We start from the raw sequence: 22,083 nt of genomic DNA, 5'->3' as shown, positions 1-22,083 counted from the left end.
AAGAGTTGGACACTTAAGCGACTGAGCCACCCGGGCACCCAGCTGTGGTTTTTTTTTTTTTTATAGATATCGTGCTTTATCAAGTTGAGGAAGTCCCCCTCTATCCCCAGTTTACTCAGTTTTTATCTTGAGTAAGTGCTGGGTTTTGCCAATTGCTTTTGCTGCATCTTTGTACATATTGTGAAATGAACACAATAAACTCTAGTCAGCCATCACCACAGAGTTACGATTTTTTTCTTGTGAGGAGAACTTTTAAGATCTTCTCTCTTAGAAACTTCCAAATATCACCATGTGATTTTCTTTCTTTAGCCTGTTGCTGTGATGAACTCCATTAATTGATTTTCAAATGTTGAACCAGCCTTGCAGACTTGGTATAAATCCTGCTTGGTCATAGTATATAATTCTTTTTATACATTGTTGGATTCAATTTGCTAATATTTTGAGGACTTTTGCATCTATGTTCATGAAAGATATTGGTCTGTAGTTTTATCTTGTAATGTCTTTGTCTGGTTTTGGTATTAGGGTAATGTAGGCCTCATAGAATTAAGTATTCCCTCTGCTTCCATTCTATGAAACAGACTTCAAAGAATGGCTCTGATCTCTTCCTTAAGTGTTTGGTAGAATTCCCCAATGAACCCATCTGGGCCCAGTGCTTTCTATCTTGAAAGGCGATAATTTTTTTATTATTATTATTTTTTAATTTACATCCAAGTTAGTTAGCATATAGTGCAATAATTATTTCAGGAGTAGAATCCAGAAAGGTGATTAATTACTGATTCAATTTATTTTTTAAATAGTTTTCTTTAATGTTTATTTTTGAGAGAGAGAGAGAGAGCACGAGCAGGGGAGAGGCAGAGAGAGAGAGAGGGAGGCATGCAACGTGAAGGCTCCAGGCTCTGAGCTGTCAGCACAGAGCCTGACACGGGGCTCAAACCCAAGATCGTGACCTGAGCCGAGGTTGGACACTTAACCAACTGAGCCACTCAGGCAACCCTGATTCAATTTCTTTATTAGATATAGGCCTATTCAGACCGTCTATTTCTTCTTGTGTGAGTTTGGCAAACTGTATCTTTCAAGGAGTTGGTCCTTCTCATCTAGGTTATCAAATTCAGGGGAACAGAGTTGTTCATAGTATTCCTTTATTATCTTTTTTTAATGTTTTTAATGCTTATTTATTTTTAAGAGGGGGTGAGAGAGACAGAGCATGAGAAGGGGAGGGGCAGAGAGAGAGGGAGACACAGAATCCAAAGCAGGCTCCAGGCTCCAAGCTGTCAGCACAGAGCCCGATGTAGGGCTAGAACTCAGGAACTGTGAGATCATGACCCGAGCCGAAGTTGGACGCTCAACCAACTGAGCCACCGAGGTGCCCCACTTTATTATCCTTTTAATATTCAAAGGATCAGTATGATTTTCCTTTCATTTCTGACATTAGTAATTTGTGTCCTTTTTAAAAATTTTTTTGAAGTTTATTTATTTTGAGAGACAGAGACAGTACGAGCAGGGGAGGGGTAGAGAGAGATGGAGACAGAGAATCCCAAGCAGGCTCCACACCACCAGCACAGAGCTCAATGCAGGACTCAAACCCACAAAACCATGAGATCATGACCTGAGCTGAAACCAACAGTTGGATGCTTAACCAACTGAGCCACCGAAGCACCCCATGTGTCCTCTCTTTTGTAATTAGTCTAGCTAAAGACCTATTAATTTCACTGATTTACAAAGAACCAGCTTTTCCATTGACTTCTGGGGTTTGGTTCATTTATTTCTGCTCTAATTATCTCTTTTATTCTATTTAGTTTTGCTTTAATTTGCTCTTCCTTTTATAGTTTCCTAAGAAGGAAACTTGGGTTATTGATTTTTTAAACTGAGATATAATTGACACATAACATCATATTAAAGCTTCAGGTGTACAACATGATTTGATATTTGTATATATTGTGAAATGAACACAACTCTAGTCAGTCATCACGACAGATTTATCATTTTTTTCTTGTGAGGAAAACTTTTAAGATCTGTTTTCTTAGCAGCGTCCAAATACCACCAGTCTGTTCTCTGTTATCTATGAACTCTGGTTTGTTTTGTTTTGTTAGATTCCACATATAAATGATATATACAGGGACCCCTGGGTGGCTCAGTCAGTGAAGCATCTGACTCTTGATCTAGGCTCAGGTCATGATCTCACAGTTCATGGATTGGAGCCCGCCCCCACCATGTTGGGCTCTGTGCTGACAGTATAGAGCCTGTTTGGGATTCTCTCTGTCTCTCTGCTCCTTCCCCCCCACCAAATAAATAAACTTTAAAAAATAATATATTTGTGTGTGTGTGTGTGTGTGTGTTCAATGTATATGTTTCCCTTTAAACACTGCTTTTGCTGCATCCCACAAATTTTGATAAGTTGTATTTTTATTTTCATTTAGTTCAAAATATTTTAGAATTTCTCTTGAATTTCTCTTTTGACCTGTGCTATTTAGAAGTATGTTGTTTAATCTCTACACTTTTTTAAAAAAGTGTATTTATTTATTTTGAGAGAGACAGAGACAGTGTGAGGGAAGGGGCAGAGAGAGAGGGAGAGAAAGAATCCCAAGCAGGCTCTGCGCTGCCAGCACAGAGCCCAAGGTGGGGCTTGAACTCACAAAACCGTGAGATCATGAACTGAGCTGAAACCGAGAGTCAGACGCTTAACGGACTGAGTCACCCAGGTGCACATAATTTGAGTTCTCTTTGTTATTGATTTCTAATTTAATTCTGTTGTGGTTTGAGAGCAACACTATGATTTCTATTCTTTTAAATCTGTGAAGATGTGTTTTATGGCCCAGAATGTGGTCTACCTTGGTGAATGCTTCATGTGGGCTTGAAAAGAAACTGTATTCTGCTGTTGTTGGATGAAACAGTCTACAGATATCCATTATCCAGCAGATAGATGATATTGTTTGAATTCAAGTGTGTCTTTACTGATTTTGTTTGCTGGATCTGTCCTTTTCTGACAGAGGGGTGTTGAAGTCTCCAGCTATGATAGTGGATTCATCTATTTTTCTTTGCAATTCTATTCATTTTTTGCCTCACAGAGTTCGATGTCCATTGTGAGGTATATACACATGAAAAACTGTCATGTTTTTAATGGAGAAAACCATTAATGACCCCTTTGTCATTATGTAATCCCACTTTCCCTAATAACTTTCCTTGCTTTAAAGGTTCTGATAATACCTCAGCAGGTTAGGCTTTGGTTAACTGGTTTCCCCCTGAAGGCAGACTTTGTTGTGAACAAAGTGCTTAAGAGTATTTCAAACCGACCCTTCCCCACCCCCACCCCCACCCCCGGCTCCCCAACGCTCCCCACTCCCTTCCCCTGCCAAAAGCCTGAAGGGATTTTTCTCCCGTATTTACTGTGGGAAACTGGTCAAGCTCCTGGAGGTAAATTTTGCAATGTTGTGTGGACTCTCTTATGAATGAGTCTCCCTGGAGATTTTAACTCTCAGAGTTGTCCACACCAGGCTTCCAGCACTAGTTCCCATGATGGCTTCTGATCACTAAGGCTCTGCTCTGGGGAGCTGACGACCTGTATTCACCTGTCTCTCCAATCTTGGAAGCTGTGGTTCGCCTGTATCTTCCCCTTTCTTACAGATCCAAGAAAAGCTGCAGATTTTTCAATCTGTTCAGCTTTTTACTTGTCAGGATTGAATGGCAACTTTCAAGCTTCTTACATATGAAGAAACCAGAGGGTTTTTAACTTATGAATTCAATTTGTTATAGGACTATTCAGGTTATTTGTCTCCTTTTGGATAAGTTTTGGTCAGTAGTCTGTGATTTTCAGGAAATTGTACACTTCATCTAAGTTGTTGAATGTGTGTAGGGCTGTTAATAGGATTCCTTTATTATCCTTTTAATGTCTGTGGGATCTATGGTAATATCCTCCCCTTTCATTCTTGATACAGGTAATTTGTGTCCTGTCTATTCTTGGAGGTTTATCAATTTTATCATCTTTTTTTTTTTAATTTTTTTTTTTTTAACATTTATTTATTTTGAGACAGAGAGAGACACAGCATGAACGGGGGAGGGGCAGAGAGAGAGGGAGACACAGAATCAGAAGCAGGCTCCAGGCTCTGAGCCATCAGCCCAGAGCCCAACGCGGGGCTCGAACTCGCGGACCGCGAGATCATGACCTGAGCTGAAGTCGGACGCTTAACCGACTGAGCCACCCAGGCGCCCCAATTTTATCATCTTTTTAAAGAACTGGTTTTTTGGTTTCATTGATTTTTCTCTATTGTTTTTCTGTTTTCAATTTCATTGATTTCTGCTCTTATCGTTTTCCTTCTATTAGGGAAATTCAAACTAAAACCATGATGAGATACCACGCTACACCTATTAGAATGGCTAAAATAAAAAATACTAATGGAATCAAGTGCTGAAAAGGATGTGGAACAATAGAACTATTATATATGGCTGGTAGGCATGTAAATGGTACAGCCACTCTGGAGAACAGTTTGGAAGTTTTTTATAAAGTTAAACATACTCAACATAGGACCCAGCAATTCTACTCTTAGCTATCTACCCTCGAGAAATAAAAACACTTATGTTCATGCAAAAACCTGTATACACGTTTACAGCAACTTTATTCATAATCACCCAAAACTGGAAACAGCCCAATTGTCAAATGAACGGATAAAAAGACCATGGTATAACCATAGCAAGTAATATTACTCTGTAATAAAAAGGAACAGGCTGTTGACATATACAAAAATGTAGATGAATCTCAAAAATATTATGCTAAGTGAAATAAGCCAGTCTCAAAAGGTTACACACTGTATGACATTCTTCAACAGACAAAACCCACAGGGATGAAGAGCAGATTAGTGGTTACTAGGCATTAAGGGTGGGAAGGGGTGACTGAATAGGGACAGCATGAGGCATACCTGGGGGTGATGGAGCTGTTCTGTATCCTGATTATCATGGTGGTTGACATGAATCTGTAGGGTGTGAAGATTCACAGAGCTGTACATGAAAAGAAAAAAATCTACTCGACTGTATGCTAATTAAAAATAAAAAAACAAATACATGTGTACCATAGGAGGGGCTACAGGCATGGAAGGGATGGCGAGACAGGCAAGGGGTGCCCCCACTAGAACCTTCCTCAGGTACCTACCTGTGAGGTAGGCAAAAGAGAAGTCACCAGTTACAAATCAGAGCCCCAAAGCCTGAGAGGAACATCTGACATAAAAAAGTGCTTCAGGCAGGCAGCAGCTGGGTAATCGATACAGACCAAGTGTGACCGAGGAAGGAGCAATCGTACAGGGCAGGGCACAATAGACAGGAGCCTCAGCGCCCAGGCAGAATCCAATCTGGCCCAAACGGCCCTTCAGTAGGCTGCCTTGACCACTTCAAGTTCAGTGCCAACCAGAGATCAGATGCTTACCAGAGACCTTGGACCCAAGTGAGCTAGACAGTGTTCATTCCTTTAGAAAGGGTATTGGCCCCTACTGTGTCCCCAAAGAAGGGGTCCAAAAGTCTACTGCGGCCCAGTCCAGGCCATACATGCCTACTCAAGCTCCCAAGGCAGGGATATCTGTGCTATCACAGCTGTGCATGTTCACAACTGCTGCTGGACTGGACACGACCTGCTGGAAGTGACCAAAGGGAGGAAGGCAAAGAAGCAACAAAAAGAGGGATGGCAGGCACATAGGGCTCCACACCTGATCACTGCAGAACTTCCAGACAGACGTCTACAGGGAAAACCAGGCAGGCCAGAGCCTGTGACCCAGGAAAAGAGGTAGAGAAAATCTGTTAGAAAACCTAAAGATTAATATTTTGTTTGTTGGTACCATGTGTTGGTTAATAGTGGTTCCTGAACTCAATATAAGCAGTTGGGAATTTCACTCTGCAAGTCTTTAAAGTTTCCTAAACAATAGTCTTAAATACACAGATCTAGTGCACAACAGCAGAACCTGACTGCAGAGTTTAAATTATTTATGGTCAACGTTGAAGAGCATTCATTAAATATGCTTCCATAGTAGGGATGGAGTGTCTATTCTCTCGTATGTGATTAAAAACAAGCTTTCCAGGTGTTGTTTAATAAATATTATTTTCTTTTCTCTCTGTAAAGTTTTTAATAAACTACAGAAAATAAGTTGATTAAACTCAATATATATATATATATATATATAAACATATATTATATATATATATAACATATTTAATAATATTATTATTAAATATATTAATATTATAACATATGTTATATGTTATAATATTATAACATATTTAATAATAATATTATATTTAATAATATAAACATATTTATATATATATATATAAACTCAAAATATATATATATATATATATATATATATATATATATATAAAATTACATTTATACACAGACACACACGAATTCTATTTAATGGCAGTAGCAGACGGGGGCTCAAACCAACTTTCCCAATGAAAACAACAAGAAAGACTGAATTAAAAAATGTTTTTAAAAACTGTTGGAAGATACCAGAGCACTAACAAAGAAGTGAAGAACTGGAGGCCAACTTTTCCCCCGGAGGGGTCTGACAATTTAAAAAGTAGCAACCAAGTGGCTGAGCTAAGCAGAGCTTTGACAGACTCATGGAACTGAGCACTCGCCAAGGAGGAGGAGGCCCACAAACACTCTCGGTCATTTGAGATTTGGAGAGACCACACTCTTGGGTATGAACTGGAAATAAGAGTAGCCTTCACAGGGTCAAGAGCTAGTTTCAAATCACTCTCTCCATGTCTGGATTAACGTGATCTTGGACTGTACGCACCCCATCCCATTCACGTGCAAGAAGCAAAAGTAAACCCTTTATGCAGAAACACAGAAACATCTAGAGTCACAAATCATTGCTACACCTACAGTGTCTCTGGCCTATAGACAACAGGAAGCTATGACTACAAGCCATGAAAACCAATAGATAATAGGAAGATACAGACAAGAAAGCCACATAATGGAGTTTTAAAACAACCATAATCAACATGTTCAAGGAATTAAAAAGCAAGATTGTGTTTAAAAAAAAAAAAAAAAAAAGTGGGGGGGGGGGCGGTGTGCCTGGGTGGCTTAGTTGGTTAAGCATCCGACTTTGGCTCAGGTCATGATCTCACGGCTTGTGAGTTCGAGCCCCGCGTTGGGCTCTGTGCTGACAGCTCAGAGCCTGGAGCCTGCTTCCGATTCTGTGTCTCCCTCTCTCTCTGCCCTTTCCCCGCTCACTCTGTTTCTCTCTCTCTCTCAAAAATAAATAAACATTTAAAAAAAATTTTTTTAAGTTAATTCTATGCCTGAAAAATACTGTATCCCAAATCCAGGAATAAATTTCACAAAAGATACATAAGACTACTAAACAGAAACTAAAAGCACTGTTTTAGTTGAGGTAAAGTTTAAAAGACCTAAAGAAATGAAGGGACATAGCACATCTGTGAATCTGAGTACTCAATACTGTAAAGATCTCATTTCTGTCCAAATAGATCCTTAGAGTCTGAGTAATTATAATTAAAACTCTTGCAGGGTGTGTGTGTGTGTGTGTGTGTGTGTATAGAAATAGATAGGCTGATGCTAAAACGTACATGGAAAATGCAAAGGGCCAAGATCAGCAAATCAAACTTGAAAACTAAAAGGGTCAGACTTTCCCAGACACGGAGCCTCACCGTTACGCTACAGTACAGAGGCAGGAAGGCTAAAATGAACAAGGAGAGCAACGGAGCAGCAATCAGCGGAAAGCAGTGGGGAAAAGATGGCCTTTTCCATAAATGTGCTGGGTCAACTGAATATCCACACGAAACAAATGAAATGACTCTTTTCTCACAAAACTCAACTCCAGGTAGATTATGCACCTAAATGTGAAAGATCAATAAAGCTCTTAATATAAAAAAATATCTTCATGACCATGAGGTAGGGAAAGAACTCTTAAATATGACACAAAGATTACTAACCATAAAGGAAAAAACAAAAATGACCTGCAATACAATTCTCAAAGAGGTAATAAGGAACAAATAGTAAAAGAAAATATTCTCTCCCCTAAGTATATTGCAGACCTTGAGGTGAGTGGATTCATTACTGAAGCCGCTATAACAAATTACCACAAACTTGATGGTGGCTTAAAATAAGAAAAATTCATTCACTCACAGTTATGGAGGTCAGAAGTCCAAAATCAGTTTCACTGAGCCCAAATGAAGGTGACAAAAGAGCCACACTACCTCTTAAGATTCTGGGAGAGAAGTCTCCCAGCTTAAGACTCTTCCAGCTTGAACGCCAGCATGCTTTGAGTTGGGGCCACATCACTCCAATCTCTGCCTTGAAGCCCATCCGCCTCTCCTCCTCTGTGTGCATCCAATTCCCCTCTGCCTCTCTCTTCTAAAGACACTTTTGAGGGGCGCCTGGGTGGCTCAGTCAGTTGAGCATCTGACTTCAGCCCAGGTCATGATCTTGCGGTTTGTGAGTTTGAGCCCCACGTCAGGCTCTGCGCTGACAGCTCAGAGCCTGGAGCCTGCTTCGGATTCTGTCTCCCGTCTCTCTCTGCCCCTCCCCCACTCTCACTGTCTCTCTCTCTCTCTCTCTCTGTCTCAAAAATAAAAACATAAAAAAAAATTTTTTTAAAGACACTTTTGATGGTATGTCAATTCCATCCAAAAAAATCCAGGTAACTCATCTGAAGATCAAGTTAGTCATATCTGCAAAGACTCTTTTTCCAAATATAGTAATGTTCACAGGTTCCAACTATTAGGACATGATGGGGGGGGGGGTACCACCAATAAATGCATTACAATGTGTGACCAATAAAAAATATACACGAATCTTTAAAACTGCTATGCCCTTTGGAAGAGGAACACATGTACTCCTTGAGTCACTTTGGGAAGAGCAAACATCTCCAGGTCAACAATGACAGATTTACCCTAACAAAGTGGCCACACAGATAAACTGTACGACTGTGGTCTAGCAGGAGCACATCGACCCACAGAATAAGACAGAAGTTGTGGCCAGAACAGGCTGATGGTCAGATGCAGAGCAAGCCTGCCTTGATCCACCCTGGATCCACTTACTCTAATACTGAGTCCACTTCGACTCCTATACTGTCTGCCAACCGCCACCCTTCGGGCCTGGCCAGGTCTGAAGGCACTCTCCATTGCCCTCTTTTCCTGAGCTCTTCCCCATGCTGGCTTGCATCTGAGCTCCTAGACCGAGGCCTTGAGGCCTCCCCCGGGGACCCTTCTCCACGTGGACTATGGGGCAATGCCAGTGCCAATGTGCAGACAGTTCATCCTCCATTTCTTTCAAAAAATACACTCAGGACTGCATGATAAGTGGTGGATATATGTCACTAAACATATGTCACAACCTACAGGGTCTACAACACCAGAAGGAAACTCAGGGAGCCTGGGTGATGACGTGTCGGTGTACATTCAATGACAGAACAATTGTACACTCTGTGGGGTGGTCATAATGGGGGGGGCTGTGCACTGTGTGGAGGACAAGCAGCGTATGGGTACTCTGCACTTGCCACTCAGTTTCGCTGTGAACTGCTCTAAAAATAGTTTACTAATTTAAAAAATACATACTCAGGGAAAAAATTGATATACCATGGTATAATCATATAAAACAACGCCAGAAAGCAGTTAGTTAGAATGAGTCAGTTACCTGTATTAACATAATCATTGCCATAATTCTAAAAACATAGTGTTGAGATTAAAAGCAAGTTTCAGAAGGACTCATATAGATCATTTAAAACATGCAAAACAGCACCATAGATTGCTCAAGGATATATGGAAATGCGGTAAAATAAAACACCAAGTGCAGGAGAGAAGCTAGCAGAAGGGGAATAGAATCAGCATGAGTGTGGTTTCCACACCCTCTTAATGGCTCTTTGTAAAAAATCTGAAGCTAATATGACAAAAATCTTCATTTTTTGAAAAATCAAGCAGCAGGTACATGGGTGTGCATATCACGATTCTGTCAACTTTTCTGTATGTTTGAAATATTCAAAATTAGAAAGAAAATTAAACAAGAAGTGGTCATCCACACTCAACAGTCTCTGACTCTTAAAAGACCTTCAGACTGGATTTTGCAGCTGGCCACGTTGCTCTTCCCCAAGGTCAGAGTCGTCGCTCCATGCAAGTGTGTGCCATATACTCTCTCCAGTCCTCAATAGCTTATCTCATTTACGGGTGCCTGGGTGGCTCAGTCGGTTAAATGTCCAACTTGGGCCCAGGTCATGGTCTCACCTTGAGTTTGAGCCCCGTATCAGGCTCTTGTGCTGACAGCTCAGAGCCTGGAGCCTGCTTTGGATTCTGTATCTCCCTCTCTCTCTGCCCCCCCTGCCTCTCTCTCTTCTCTCTCTCTCTGTCTCTGTCTCTGTCTCTCCCTCAAAAATAAACATTAAAAAAAAAATTTTTTTTTTCAACGTTTTTTATTTATTTTTGGGACAGAGAGAGACAGAGCATGAACGGGGGAGGGGCAGAGAGAGAGGGAGACACAGAAGCGGAAACAGGCTCCAGGCTCCGAGCCATCAGCCCAGAGCCTGACGCGGGGCTCGAACTCACGGACCGCGAGATCGTGACCTGGCTGAAGTCGGACACTTAACCGACTGCGCCACCCAGGCGCCCCTAAAAAAAAAAAATTTTTAATAAATAAATAAATAATCTCATTTAGCTGAACATGCCTCTAAGACAATCAAGTAAACAGACAGCAACATCACAGAGAAGGATAAGATTCTTCCATAAAAATATGGCTCTTGCCTAACAAGTCTGTATTACATAAATGTGTAAATAGATAATAAACCTTTTAAAAACAGCAAGGCTGGCTCACCCAGCTTGCCCGGTGTAACACCTGACTCTTGACCTCAGAGTTGTGAGTTCAAGCCCCACATTGAGTGTAGAAATTACTTTTTTAAAAAATGACATAATAGGGGTGCCTGGGTGGCTCAGTCGGTTGAGCATCTGACTTCAGCTCAGGTCATGATCTTGCGGTTCGTGAGTTTGAGCCCCACGTCGGGCTCTGTGCTGACAGCTCAGAGCCTGGAGCCTGCTTTGGATTCTCTGTCTTCCTCTCTCTGCCCCTTCCCTGCTCATGCTCTGTCTCTGTCTCTCAAAAATGAATAAACGTTAAAAAAAAAATTTTTTTAATGACATAATAAAAGATTTGCTCGGACTGCTGTTTTAAAAAAATTAAAAATAAAAAAATAAACATAGCAGACATTTAATGCAAGAATGCTTTTAAACATCACTAGGTGAGGGGCGCCTGGGTGGCGCAGTCGGTTAAGCGTCCGACTTCAGCCAGGTCACGATCTCGCGGTCCGGGAGTTCGAGCTCCGCGTCAGGCTCTGGGCTGATGGCTCGGAGCCTGGAGCCTGTTTCCGATTCTGTGTCTCCCTCTCTCTCTGCCCCTCCCCCGTTCATGCTCTGTCTCTCTCTGTCCCAAAAATAAAAATAAAAAACGTTGAAATAAACATCACTAGGTGAGATAAAGTCACACTATGACGTGATACTTGTTGGACACTCACGATCAGAACTTGGAATGCTGCTCCTGCAGCTGGAAGGGGAAGTTATACATCGTCCACTCTGGCATTTCCTAGCTTTTCAGCTGCACGCCTTCTCCTCAGGTGAGCTCTCCCGAGGAGTCTAAGTGGAGAGTCTGCTCTGGCCGAGGCTGGGTTTGGGGTGGGGGGTGGTGCCTGCCTTCCAGGCGCACCCCCTCTACCCCCATATAGCCGGCCGCCCTCCTAAGGGGATGGCAGATTCGGGAACACTCCTAAAAACTCTCTACACCATCCTCTCTACACCACCATCTCCCATGACTGTCCCTCCCCGGCTCAGTTCAAAGGACACACTGTCCATCTGTTACTACTCTGCCTCATTCCTATCTTCCCTACCTAGATGGTGCTCGCCGTTCTGATCTACCTTTCTGACTTTCCAGAATCTAGACTGCTGTCCACTTCTTTTTAGTTTTTAAAATTTCTGCCATTTCAATGAGATTTGGGAGAGGAGAGTTATCATTACCTCATCATGTTCACGAGCATCAACCCGGCACAACTCCATTCCCACAAATGCTTCCCATGTGGAAACCCTCCCCTGCCTCTGCCCATACTCTCGTCCCTCCTGCTCCTGCTGTGGCACCTTCTTCAGTCTCCCCTGTGGCCTCCTGTCTCTGCCTTTCCTTTACGGGTTTGGGTTCCCCAGGGTTTTGTCCTAGGGCCTCTCTGCATGACTCAGTTCTCCCTACGGGGTCATCGTATTCACTTCAATCATGATTTTACTGCCACTGACTTCCAAATTTCTACTTTTGGACAAGCCTTTCTAGAAAGTACCAGTCCCGCACATCCAAATGCCCCCTGGTCACCCCACACTCCACAGGTATGAAATGGACATGTTCTCTCCGAGTTCTGTTCTTTGTGAACAGTTCCATCATTTCTCAGTCACCCATTTGGGAAACTCAGGAGTCTCCCTAGACTCCCCTCTGACGTCCACTTCTTTACACCAAAACCTGTGGATTCTACTTCAGACCATCGTCTCCATTCCACAGCCCATCATCTCTTGCCCCAGATCACTACAACGTGCTCTTTAAGTGTTCTGCTCCCAATTTTGTGCTCCACCAACCCACTCTCTCCATGCTGCCAGAAAACATTCTCAATCACCAAGTGAGAAAAGGAGGAGAGACAGAAAGACAGAGACAGAGAAAGGTCACACAGGAATATTCCAATTGCTGCTTAATGCCTTACAAAAAAAAAAAAAAGAACTACCGACTCTATCATTTGTTAAGGAAGACCCACTTAAAATAAAGCACCTAAGAATAGCCACCCCCTTAGCCCTTTTATAAAAACGAAAAATTGGCCATCTGATTTTAAGATTTCACGGGTTCCTGAAAGCACACATGTATCATATTTCAATATTTCCCATTTTCTCCCCATGGTCAAGTACAGGGGTAGAAAGCGGTTTACTTCTCTTTAACAGAATGTCTTCGCAGAGCATACGCTTTGCCGTGCTGTCAGATACAGCAGCCAGCAGGCACTGGGGCTGTGAAAGCTGCTGCTGTTGCAGCGCTACTTACTAAAACCTCTGTCCACACTGAAGTGCGCTGCCACCACGTTCAGATAGTACTTCTCTGTACCCGAGGATTCTAATCTATCCCAGCGGTCGGTTTGTCTATCCCCACATAACTCAATACTCCATGTTTATTTATTCATTGCCACAGTGTTTAAGTTTAGTTAGTTAGTTAGTTAGTTAGTTAGTTTGTTTGTTTGTTTAATTTATTGAGAGAGAGAGAGAACAGGAGAGGAACAGAGAGAGAAGGAGAGAGAGAATCCCAAGCTTGAACTCACGGGCCATGAGATCATGATGTGAGCTGAAATCTACAGTTGGTCATTCAACTGCTCAACCGACTGAGCCACCCAGGAGCCTCTATTGTCACAGTTTTAAAATTACTCTTGGTTTTCTCGTAGGGAATGAGCCTGACCTTTGCTCTTTTCTTCCCACTTGAAAAATGCCTCAACTCTTCTGGGAAGTTTACTCTTTTATAAACTCTAGGGTCAGACAATATATAGACAAATTCAGGGGCGATAGGCATACCTACACTACTGAGGGTCCTTCCCTACCCCAAAACACGGTATGATACTTTCCACTCTCCTACTTCTGGTCTGCTAAAGGTCCTCAGTAATATGCTGTGAATTTCCAAATGACAGCTGACACATCTCTTGTTGGACATTCCTGGGCACCAGATTATTTTGTGGCTATTGTGAAAGGGTGGGTTTTTTTCAGCTGATTCCTTCAAACCAGTTACTTGTGGTGTGAAAACACGTTACTGATTCCCTGGGGTGGAACTGCACCCAGCACTTTGGCAGCCTTGTTAATTCTGACGCTTCACCAATTCTCTGGGACTGTTTTGTGTAAGTAAACTTACAGTTTACAAATAGTTTTGTCTCCTCCTTACCAATTGTAATATTAATAGATGTTAGATAACTAGATCTTTATTGTCTTCCTAATTTTATGGAAGTATTTTAAAAATTTAAGTTTAAAATTTTTCTTTGAGGGAGAGAGAGTGCACACGAGGGTGGGGAGGGGACAAGAGCTAGGGAGACAGAGGATCCAAAGCAGGTTGTATGCTGACAGCAGAGAGCCCAGTGCGGGGCTCAAACCCACAGACCTTGACATCATGACCTGAGCCAATAATCACAAGGTCTGGGGGTTTGAGCCCCACATCGGGCTCTGTGCTGACAGCTCAGAGCCTGGAGTCTGCTCTGGATTCTATGTCTCCCTCTCTCTCGGCCCTTCCCCCACTTGCGCTCTCTCTCCCTCTCTCTCTCTCTCAAAAATAAATAAACATTTAAAAAATTTTTAATTTAAGTTTTAATGAATTAAAAGTATATTAAATTGACTTTTCAGTTTCCCAGTCCCACTAGCCACTTTGCAAGTGTTTAATAGCCACGTATGACTAGTGGCTACCACAGTGGTAATGGCTACAGTGGCTGCAGCACTAAACCTTTCCAACACCACAGAAAATTCTAGAGCTGACAGGTACCTGTCTCAGTCCTACTCACCTCACACATCCACAACACCCACCCGGCTGCAGGAAGCATTTGAGTTTCTTTCACCACTGGTCAAGACTCCAGAGGGCCCAGTCCAGGTTCCTTACCAGGATGCATAAATCCTCCTATAAGCCAAACCCCTGCCTTTCCCAACCTGCTCTCTCTACCCATCTGCCTGGGGAGCATAGTCTGGAAATACTCCAGCCCACCTCAGCTTTGGCTCATCTTCCTTTGTCTAGCATGTTCTTCCCTGTCCTCCTACTACCCCCTCTGCACACATGCTTTCAAAATAAAAAACTGCAGGGGCACCTGGGTGGCTCAGTAGGTTGAGCATCCAACTGTTGGCTTCGGCTCAGGTCATGATCCCAGCGTCGCCCAGTATGGACAGCTACCCCCAAATGAGTCCCATACCCATTTTACAATACTGCCACTGTTTATGTGTCTTTCCAACCTCACTAGGTCATGAGCATCTTGGCACTCAGTCTTTTGAATACTGTTGAATGACACGATGACACACAGAGTCAGCTTGGTGGCCAGAACGAAACAGCACAGCCAGGTGGCTTAATCAACAAGAAGTTATTTTAGCATCGCTCTTAAGGCTAGAAGTCTGAGCTCAGGGAACCAGCAGGTTTGGTTCTTCCTGAGGCCTGTCTCCATAGCTTGCAGACAGCCACCTTCTCACCTGTCCTCATGTGGCTTTTTCTCTGTGTGCAAGTGCTCCTGGTATCCCCTCCTCTAGTAGGACCCCAGTCCTGCTGGACCAGGCCCACCCTATGACCTCATTTAACCTTAATCACCTCCTTAGAGGCCCTGTCTCCAGATACTGTCACGAGGGGGTGTTGGGCTTCAACAAAGGAATTTGGGCAGACACAATTCAGCCCATAAAACCAAGATTACTTACCAATAAGGCTAGAATATCTCATTTCTAAAACCTTTATCTCTAAAATATCCTAATTTTCGTGTTCCCTGAAAAGGGCTAATCCTTAGCCTCCATCCTCAGAGATAACCAAAGGAAGAAACAAAGCCCAGGAGTTACATAGGAACTTTCCACGATAGGCTTTTTGGAGTTACTTACCTGCTTCAACAAACATGAGTGTGTCCTTTCACATTTCAGATACTCAATTTAAAGGTCTTTTATCAAAGATCCTGGAGAAAAAGTTCTGAAATCTGAAAAGAAATAAAAGATCTTTCTCCGCTATTTCCAAAATGGTAATCTCAAGTCACAGTCAGTATAAACTGAAGGAACAGGATTCTATTCTTTCCTTAAAGCTGAATAACACAAAGCCAAAGTCTGAAAGGAAACCCCTACGTGATTATTGTCCCCCAGTGATTATCTGAGGTACTGCCTCAAAAATCCAGGAAGTCTTAAAAACAGAAGCCATTCATCTCCTGTGTGAAAAAGGAAGAGGGAATTTGGGTACATCACTCAAAATGATTATCAATAAATGACAGAGGCAACTATTTTTAGGTGTTGTGTCTTTTACTGATTACAAAGGTTTTTCTTTGCTGTGTAGCATATAATTTCCTAGTCTTTTTAATATACAAGGGCAATATCAGAAATGTTACATAATCTTTTCTACAAAGACTGACCCACAAAGATTATGTTATTCTTACTCAGAAGCAACTTCATTGCAAACAAAATGCTATAGCAAGAATTAGTTTTTATTATTATTATTATTATTATTATTATTATTACTTGAGAAAGAGAGAGAGAGCGTGAGCAGGGGAGAGGGGCAGTGAGAGAAAGAATCCCCAGCAGGCCCTATGCTCAGACAGAGCCCAATGCAGGGCTTGATACTAAGACCCTAGGATCGTGACCTGAGCCAAAATCAAGAGTCTAAAGCTCAACTAAGTGAGTCACTCAGATGCCCCTATTATTTTTTTTTTTTAGTAATCTGTACACCCAACATGGGGCTCAAACTCATTAAGATTAAGAGTAGCATGCTCGACTAACTGAACCGGCCAGGCGTCCCGGTGAGAATTACTTTTAAAGGGATTACTAGCAGGGATGCCAGGGTGGCTCGGTCGATTGAGCACCCAACTCTTGATCTAGGTTTAGGTCATGATCTCATGGTTTGTGAGACTGAGCCCCACATTAGGCTTTCAGCTGACAGTGTGGAGCCTCCTTGGGATTCTCCCTCTCCTCTCTCTGCCCCTCCCTTGCTCCTGCACTCTCTCTCTCTCTCTCTCTCTCTCTCTCTTTCTCTCTGCCCCTTCCCCACTCACATGTGCGCCCTCTCTCCCTCCCTCTCTCATAATAAATAAACTGAAAAAAAAAGATTTACTAGCAGAGCAGAATAAAGTAACTTAATCTTACTTTGTTCGTACCCTTTCTCCAGGTAGGTCATGGTACAGTAACCAAATACTTGGTATGAATTCGTTCTTACTTTATTATTATTTTTTTAACATTCATTTTTGAGAGACAGAAAGAGACAGAGTGCAAGTGGGGGAGGGGCAGAGAGAGAAGGAGACACAGAATCTGAAGCAGGCTCCAGACTCTGAGCCGTCAGCACAGAGCCCAACGCAGGGTGCAAATCCATGCACCGTGAGCTCATGACCTGAGCCGAAGTTGGATGCTCAACCGACTAAGCCACCCAGGCGTCCCTGTTTTTATTTTAAATAAATGTTGCATATCACATCAGGCAAAACAACACATTAAAAGATGAAATAAAAATGTATTTTCAAAAATTACAACTATTTTCTTACTTTTTAACTAAAACAATGGACCGCTCAACCTAGACCCTGATGATGAGATGGGCACGGCAGCAACATGCTGGCTAACATTCACTGGGGACACACGACATGAAATGTGGGTGCCAGCTATGAGGCACGGTGTGACACTGCTCCCCAAGGCTCATATTTCCATGGGGACACTTCACCAGGCAGAGACTCTTCATTCGCACAGACCAGGGCCCCCACTCCAGTCTCTTTTCAAACTTCTAAGTCCTGGAGGCATATTTACCCCACTTTGTGAGACTAAAGGTCTAAAGAGAGAAGGAGCTAAATGACCAACAGCAGCTCCTCACAGAGCACGACCCAGACCCCACATGCCCCATACCTCAGCAGAAGGCCTGCCCTGGGGAGCAAGGCCAGGTGGCCCTCCCCAAGAAGGCTGTCCTCGAGGCTGCCAACAAGTACCTCGTGTGAGAAAGGCACAGGCAGCCGGGTCCCAAGAAAGGACCCAAGAAAGGGTCCCACTCCAGACCCAGCCAGCACCGAGCAGGATGGCAATGCCATTCTCTTCAAGGTCCTTGTGACGACTGAGCGGGGCAGACACTTGGGACAACATTCTCTGGAAGAACCTCCTTACAGTAAGTGCTCCGATGCCAGAGTCACGCGAGGGAGGTGGGTTTTCAGTACCGCTGGTCAATCTTCAATAGAACCAGCTCTTAATTAGTAGTCAGGAATAGGTCAGGCACAAACCCCCACAGAACTAACAGGGAAGGGGCCCTAGCATCAGCATACCGAATTCGTGCTCCTCTCAGTACCTGTCACATGAATGAAGCGTTTGATGAACGTGTCCTGTCCGCAGTAGTGACTGCATTCCTCAAAGTCATCTTGAAACAGCGAAACAAGGCAACCAGCTGGCGTCACTGTTGTCACGGTGAGCGCATTCTGACCAGTTCTTCCTTGAATCAATGAACAAGTGCGTTTTCCCTCAAATCCAGTCACCCTTCTTTCTCTTCCCCCTCTCGCCACCGTGAGTGCAGGCAGCACCTCAAACCGAAGCCCAGTACTCACGTCTTGATTCCTTGCCGCCTTCCCCACCGGCGCCCGTCAGCCAATTCCTTCCATTTCTCCTTCGGGCCCAGTGGCTTCTCGCCCCACAACGGCTGCCATTTCTCACGCAGCAGCGCCTGCCTCCTAAGTGATCTGAACCCAGCTTACTCTTGCCTCCCTGCAGTCCATTCCTGACACCACAGCTGGTGAGTCTTCAAGGACATAAACCGTCAAAGCAGCAGAAGCTCCAGGGGCCACTCATCACACTTAAAGTAGAAACCAGTAGATCCCCAGGCTCGGCCTAGGCTCAGGGGGCCTAGGCTCAGGCGGCCTTTCAGGCCTATCTCCTTCAAGCCGCCCACCTTCTCATCGCCCAACTGGTTGGGATGCTCCCTCCCCAGTCACGTGCAGGCACCTGCCCAGAGGTGTTTTCTGACCACCGGTCTAAAACCACATCCCCAAGTCCCAGTTGTTGGCTTTCTTTACAGCAGAGCCTGGATTTATGTAGGGCAGTGGACGTGGATGACATGGCAGCGGCTCTGGTGCCAGGGACACAGAGGACAGCAAGGCAGGTTCGGCCCCAGCTCTCATGAAGTATCGTGAAGGACCACTAAACCAGAATCAGCCACAGGCAAGAGGGTCCTGAGAAGAGTGAACAATTCAATTCAATACACACTGACCAACAACTATGTGACAGGTACAGTCTCGGAGTGCAGACCATTGATAAGGGAGATAGACACGCAAACCAACACCAGCAGATAAATCAGCCTTTCAACCTGGGTCTAGACCAGAGAGCCCCGATGGCAGTTTAGGGCCTCTGAGAAGCAGATGCTGAGACAGGATAGACATGCAAGAGACATGCAAGCGATTTACGTGGGAAGTGCAGGTGAAGGAGGGAGCCGGAGGAGGCCAGAAAGTTGTCTGACAAGATGCAGGTGATCCCTTGCAGAGGGGGGAGGAAAGGAAGGCAGAGTGGGTGGAAAAAGTCTTAGACTCCACACAGCTCTAAGCAAGTTTCAGGCCAGTGTGGAATCCTGGAGCCAAAGTCCCCAGCAGAAGCCTCAGGCTTCCAGGAAGGAGTCTGCTTCTGTATTCCCGCAATGGAAGTGGGGCTCAGCGTGAAGCTGGTGTGGACCCACAACCCAGAGGTGAGGCCATAGGTGGATACGGCCACTGTGGGGCTCAGAACAACCTACTAGATCACACTGGAGACTTGAGCCCTCACATCAGCAGGGACTCCACTGGTAGTTTCTTCCTGGTAGTTTAGGCAACAAAGGCCAAATTCTGGTTCAATGGCTCCCTGAGGCACAGGTCTGCCCTGCTGATGGATGGCTTCACTGAATTTGAAAAACTATTGACAAAAAGCTAAGTATTCAGTCAACCACAGATGATTCTTGATTTCAAATTGAAAATAGGAGGGGGTGACTGGGTGGCTCAGTTAGTTAAGCATCAGCCTCAGCTCAGGTCATGATCTCGAGGTCCCTGAGCTCGAGCCGCGCATCAGGCTCTGTGCTGACAGCTCAGAGCCTAGAGCCTGCTTCAGATTCTGTGTCTCCCTCTCTCTCTGGCCCTCCCCATCTCACGCTGTCTCTCTCTCTCTCTTAAAAATAAACATTAAAATAAAATAAAATAAAATAAAATAAAATAAAATAAAAAATAGGATGGTGCCTGGGTGGCACAGTCAGTTGAGCATCTGACTCTTGGTTTTGGTTCAGGTCATGACCTCACAGCCATAAAACTGAGGCCCCATTGGGCTCCATGCTGGGTGTGGAGCCTGCTTAAGATTCTCTCTCTCTCTCTCTCTCTCTCTCTCTCTCTCTCTCTCTCTCTCTCTCTCTCTCCCTCTGCGCCTCCCCCACTGACACGTGTGTGCCCTCTCTCCAAAAAAAAAAAAAAAAAACAAAACTGTGAAACAAAACAAAACTGAAAATGGGGTGCCTGATTGGCTTCATCAGTGGAGCATACAACTCTTGATCTCAGGGTCATGAATTCTAGCTCTACATTGGGTATGGAGCCTACTTAAAATAAAAAATTAAAATAAAAAATTAAATAAAACTGAAAAAAAATACCATGTGTAGTTTTTGCCCTTTTATTAATTAAATAATCATTCGTTAAAACGCCTAAAATATGCTAGGTACTGAGGACATAAAGATGATCAGACCAAAACCTCCTCTTGAAGTGTTCCCTATGACGTAGCAAAGAAAAACAAGCAAACAAATACAACAGTGTGATAAATCCTACGACAGGGACACAATGAGTGCTACGGGGACACAGAAGAGTAGGCACCTAACTGGAGAACGGTGGGTGGTGTTTCTTAGAGGAAGGCAGAACTTCAAAGAGAAAGTGAAGTTTAAATTTAAGTCCTAAAACAAAGGCAGGAATTCAACAGTACAGAATAGTTGGCAATGAAATGTGCAAAGTTTTAGGATATTAAAACTGAAATCAGGGGCGCCTGGGTGGCTCAGTTGGTTAAGCGTCCAACTTCGGCCTCAGGTCATGATCTCACAGTCAGTGATTCGAGTCCCGCATCGGGCTCTGTGCTGACAGCTCAGAGCCTAGAGCCTGCTTCAGATTCTGCGTCTCCCTCGCTCTCTGCCCCTCCCCCACTCACACTCTGTCTCTGTCTCTCAAAGATGAATAAATGTTAAAAAAATATATATATTTTTTTAAACTGAAATCATAGTATTGATATTCTTCTAAAAATTTATAAATCGGGGCGCCTGGGTGGCGCAGTCGGTTAAGCGTCCGACTTCAGCCAGGTCACGATCTCGCGGTCCGTGAGTTCGAGCCCCGCGTCAGGCTCTGGGCTGATGGCTCGGAGCCTGGAGCCTGTTTCCGATTCTGTGTCTCCCTCTCTCTCTCTGCCCCTCCCCCGTTCATGCTCTGTCTCTCTCTGTCCCAAAAATAAATAAAAAACGTTGAAAAATAAATAAATAAATAAAAATAAAAATAAAAATTTATAAATCAAAATTCTCTAAGAAGAAAATTTATACATGTATATATATTTTTAACGTTTATTATTTTTGAGAGAGACAGAGAGACAGAAGGACAGAGTGCAAGCAGGGAAGGGGCAGAGAGAGAGAGGGAGACACACAATCCAAAGCAGGCTCCAGGCTCTAAGCTATCAGCACAGAGCCTGACACGGGGCTCGAACCCACAAGCCATAAATAAGACCATGACCTGAGCCGAAGTCGGGCACCCAACCGACTGAGCCACCTAGGCGCCCCAAGAAAAAAAAATTGTAAACAGACAACTGTGCTAGAATGATTCACTACAAATAGAAAAAAATTCTAAAGGAAATATTCCTGAATCATACAAGCTATCATTTTTACAGTAAAAAATTTTTAAGTATTATTTTTAGAGATTTTCAAACATGCTTTATGAATTGAAAGATCTGACTGACTTTACATATACAACCAGAAATCCTTCTTACACCAGGAAAAAGCTAAAAAATATGTTACAAAAAGTATAAAGAAAAAGATAATGGCATCTAGTATTTCCTTAAAAACTCTGTTAGAGTTGCACGGACTGGCACTGCTCAAAGGTTTTAGGCTCAGGACCCCTTCACGCTCTTAAAAATTACTGAGGACTCCGGAGAGTTTTTGTTTGTATGTGTTATACTGATCAACGTTTACCATATTAGAAATTAAAATGGTAAAAATGTAGGGGCGCCTGGGTGGCGCAGTCGGTTAAGCGTCCGACTTCAGCCAGGTCACGATCTCGCGGTCCGTGAGTTCGAGCCCCGCGTCAGGCTCTGGGCTGATGGCTCGGAGCCTGGAGCCTGTTTCCGATTCTGTGTCTCCCTCTCTCTCTGCCCCTCCCCCGTTCATGCTGTGTCTCT

At 43.6% G+C, this 22,083-nt stretch overlaps 1 protein-coding gene across 10 annotated transcripts in view; it reads right to left on the bottom strand.

The window, feature by feature from the left end:
* The window catches only part of DIP2A (disco interacting protein 2 homolog A), a 118,471-nt gene that overhangs the window by 90,019 nt on the left and 6,369 nt on the right, over positions 1-22,083 (bottom strand). Inside the window, exon 2 of one of the 10 annotated variants that reach the window (XM_058732340.1) lies at positions 4,911-4,989. The exons of 7 other annotated variants lie outside the window; for them this stretch is intronic. Coding sequence is in view for 1 of the 3 variants with exons in the window: in XM_058732336.1 (XP_058588319.1) it covers positions 15,598-15,613 (16 nt within the window). In the remaining 2 variants the exon portion in view is untranslated. Of the gene's footprint in view, positions 1-4,910; positions 4,990-15,597; positions 15,690-22,083 lie in introns of all 10 variants that reach the window. 2 more of the 10 variants (XM_058732336.1, XM_058732341.1) reach the window with 2 other exon arrangements.

This window comes from Neofelis nebulosa, chromosome 5 (assembly GCF_028018385.1).
Source record: "Neofelis nebulosa isolate mNeoNeb1 chromosome 5, mNeoNeb1.pri, whole genome shotgun sequence".
Classification (NCBI taxonomy): Eukaryota; Metazoa; Chordata; class Mammalia; order Carnivora; family Felidae; genus Neofelis; species Neofelis nebulosa.
The sequence above is the reverse complement of the archived record's forward strand: the minus strand, read 5'-3'. Positions and strand labels throughout refer to the sequence as shown.